We start from the raw sequence: 3,733 nt of genomic DNA, 5'->3' as shown, positions 1-3,733 counted from the left end.
CCCCTGCCACAGCACAGGAGCTCACAGCCGTCCATGGCCGGGGATGTCCGGTTGCACTGGCGGCCGGAGGTGCCGAAGACCCCGCGCCGGGGGTCCCGGTCGCAGAAATCTGGGCTGGCCAACAAGTAGACCAGGTCGTGAGCTGTGTAGGGCTTGAAGCGAGAGCTCTTGGGCACCAGGAGCTTGCGGGAACCGACACGCTTGGGGTGAACTTCTGTCGCCCCCTCAAACTTTTCCTTGAGTATGTTGCCAACCTTGCGGAAGGGAGGCATGACCTTCCAGCATGTACGCACCTCGCAGGAGCCCGACACACCGTGGCACTTGCACTCCACCTTCATGTGTGTCAGGAGAGCCTAGGGAGTGAGGGGCAGCTGCCAGCCAGACCTGGGACACCCTGCCCTTCACCTCCCATGCCTGCAGGTACCCCGGCAGCCACTGTTCCCCCCCACACCTCCCACAGGACTGGAGGGCAGTATCAGGAGAAGGGAAGGGAAGGGAAGGGAAGGGAAGGGAAGGGAAGCAAGAAATTCTTCTAAGCCAGGCCAATATGAGAGAGAAGGGGATCTACTATGTGGGAAACAGTCTGGCTTGGGTCTGTAAGACAAATTCCTGAGGCACAGGAAGAGATGGGGACCTGCTTTGACCCATGTGGCTGTGGGGAGGGGAACAGATCTGCCCAGAGCCAGAGATGGTCAAGGAACCAGATCTAACAGTGGCCCCTGCAGAGGATGGTGTCTTTGCTCAAGAGGCACTGGAGGGGCCGGGAAACCCTTCAGAGCAGAATGGAGAAACTAATTTCTTTTGCAGGAAAGGCCAATGAAGGTAAATCACAGCTGGGCTCTGTGAGGAAAAGGAGACTCTGCACAGAGGCGGGTAGGGGAGGCCAGGACTCCCCTCTGTGCAAGTGAGGAGCCAGCTCAGTGTGAGCGGCACAGTGCTGAGCTGAGGAAAGGCAGCAGGACGCAGACCTGCTCTGGGAGCTGTGGCTGCCCCAAACTGCTCCTCAGGGTAAGGGAGCTGGACTGAGCTCAACCTAGGTAGGGAGAAGCCCCTGAAGCCAGGCTTGCTTCCCAGCCCTTGTTCCTGCCCTCACCTTCCGCCCAGCCTCGTTGTTGTGCAGGTTCATGAGTGCCCTACTGGAGGAGACGCTGCGGCTCCTCTCAGGGTTGTCTACGAAGGCTTGAGAGAAGGCAATCCCATAGGACAGGTTATCAGAGCAGCCTGACCATTGGAAACCTGAGGAAAAGAGGGAAAGCAGCCATAAGATAAAAAAGGAGAAGCCCCCAAAGGGCTGAGGGCTGTGGAGAAGAGAGGTGTCTCCTCCCCTAGTGAGGGTGTCCCCCATGGATCTTCTCTGTCACCCCCTCCCTGCCACCAGCCTCCTCCTTCACCTTCAGGGCTGACTCCTCGGATCTTGCGGTCACAGCCACATTTCTCCAGCTCCCCCCGGCTGCAGGCACGAGTCACAGCAAAGGCAATGCCGGCAGCGGAGATGGCATGGATGAAAGCAGACTCACGTGTGCCTGCAGCAGGGTGAGAAATGGTGGAGGGGGAAGGCACTGATGGGACACAGCAAGGGGAAAGAGGCTGTGACTGCATGCAGAAAGGATATATTTAGATGGAGACTGCTCAGGAGAAATCACTGTCAGTTCCTGAGGCCTGGAGCCAGCAAGGGCTCTGCGGGCTGCTTCTGGCTCCATGCCCTCGCCTTTGGCACCCTCAATTCCTGGGTCAGGTGTCCCGTTGCTGGAGAGAAGTCAGCAGCCCCCAATGGAAGTGAAAGGGGAGCCATGGTGGGGGAAGCCGGAGGCTGAGCAGAGAGGTTTGTCAGGGAGGACCCTGACACCTTGTCTCTAAGGAGCCAGAGAGACCCTGCTCACAGCTCCCTGTATGGCTCCTCCAATCCAAACACATGCAAAATCTGTTCGGTGCTGTTTTGGGGCCATAGGCAGATCCTTTTTCCTTGGTCTGCAACAAAAAGGGACTGCAGCCTCAGAGCAAAAGATTTGAGCCAAAGGGCTGGGCTGGTGGCGGGCTGGTGGAGAAGCTCTACCAGTCTGCAGAGCTGGTACCCAGCATGGTCCAGATGGGACCTAAAACCCAAGCCTGGCCAAATGAGGAAGTTTAGCATTTGTATTAGTATTTGTAACAGCACATAAATTTGTTTCAGTTTGCCTCTGTTTTGACAGCTATGTTAGTATGTGGAGGAAGGCACTGGCCACTCTAGGGCTGGTCCCAGCGTGACACTCACACACTAGCCCAGGAAAGGCTGATCTGTCAAGGGGACCCCATGGGCATACTGAAGGTACCCCATGCCAACTCTGCCTGTGCCATCTTCCCGTCACTGACCTTGGATGGTGACCTTTCCAAAGACCTGCAGCCCCTGTAGGGTGGAGCAGTTCCACCGGCGAGAGTGAAACTGGTGCTGGCACTCCTCGATAGCCAGCTCCGCGCCTCGCTTTACCGCATCCATGGCTTCCACCTGCCGTCGGCAAACACGGACCTGCTCTTCTACCAGCCCTGTCAGACCCTCACAGCCACTGGGGTCCTGGAGGACTGCCCGCAGAGAAGGCTGTTTGGCCAGATACCTGTGGGACAGGGGAGAGATTTAGTCACAGATAGGCTAGAGCCAGGGACATGTCTTGCAGGGGACTAGCCCTCTATAGCCTTATTTTAGAGCAGAAATGGGGCAGGGAAGGGGATGTGCCACCTCTTCTCTGTGTGGGATTGGACACTCCTGCTCCCCTTCCTGGTTTGTGCCTCTTCAGCTTCACCAACCCTCTCCCTTCATGCTCCCAGAGGTGCCCCTTCTAATGCGCTGCCTTTGGGTTGCCCAGGTTCCTTTTTCCACCCTTTTCTCACAGATCTGCCTGTTTTCTTGGGAGATAGCACCTCCCCAGGTGACTTTCCAATCCAGACTGTACAAGTGCAAAGCATACTTACAGCCAGGTCACAGCAAGGACTTGCTGCATGGAGATCAGCACCACGTACAGCCACACCATCTCCATCCTGCCCCAGCAAAATTCCACCTCCAGCCAACGGTGCAGCAGCCGCCTGAATCCCCTCCTGTGATCTCCCACTGCCTCTGCCCGACAGTCACTCTCACAGCAGCTCCATCCCAGCACTGCAAAGCACAGGTAGCCCCTGCCCTGGGCAATGTCTACGGGCTGTCCTGGTGTGCCTGCCAGCATCAGAGACCCAGTGACCCACCGAAACCTTCCAGGCTGGCCCTGCAAGGGCATCCACGCTGGTGCTGTTCCCTACTTACGGCTCGGGCAGCATCATGGGAGAGCTCTCAACTAGGGCTCTGGGGCAGGCAGCCATCGGAGGGAGCTCACATGGCATCAGTGTCAGATCCCCCAGTCCCTGCCATCCTGTCAGCAGACGATCTGGTTGTCTTCCTCCAGTCAAGTCACTTCATGAGCAGGAAGCAGCCTGAGACCCAGTCAGCAATAGACAGAGCCTTCCACGCAAGAAAAACCTGGCAGCACCAAGCAGCTGTCACTAGACTCACCAGCTCATCATCACTTTGCCACCAAGCCCTTTGGGGAGCCAAAGAGTTTCCTTGTGGTGACAGCTCAATGGAGCAGAGAGGGGAAGAACTGCCTCCGTCCTTGAGGACCCTCCCTCATCTGCATCCTCCAGGGTGGAGATTCTTCTTTTCTACCCTGCAGCCCACATAGCTACGGCAAACAGACACAGCCCAGCTGCTCCCTGGCTCTCTTAACTCTTT

The 3,733-nt window shown here is 57.2% G+C and overlaps 1 protein-coding gene across 1 annotated transcript; it reads right to left on the bottom strand.

The window, feature by feature from the left end:
* Positions 1-5: 5 nt before the first annotated feature.
* LOC104621647 (protein Wnt-4-like) lies at positions 6-3,008 on the bottom strand (the record flags this gene model as incomplete). Its single annotated transcript, XM_010288182.1, has 5 exons — positions 2,944-3,008; positions 2,350-2,588; positions 1,392-1,523; positions 1,094-1,236; positions 6-353 (listed from the first exon to the last, which is right to left on the bottom strand). Coding segments are annotated over exons 1-5 (927 nt in total), but the record flags the coding sequence as incomplete, so codon positions are not given.
* Between the last annotated feature and the right edge of the window lie 725 nt (positions 3,009-3,733).

Source organism: Phaethon lepturus, unplaced genomic scaffold (assembly GCF_000687285.1).
Source record: "Phaethon lepturus isolate BGI_N335 unplaced genomic scaffold, ASM68728v1 scaffold18935, whole genome shotgun sequence".
NCBI classification, from domain to species: domain Eukaryota; kingdom Metazoa; phylum Chordata; class Aves; order Phaethontiformes; family Phaethontidae; genus Phaethon; species Phaethon lepturus.
This window is presented reverse-complemented; position numbering and strand designations above follow the sequence as displayed.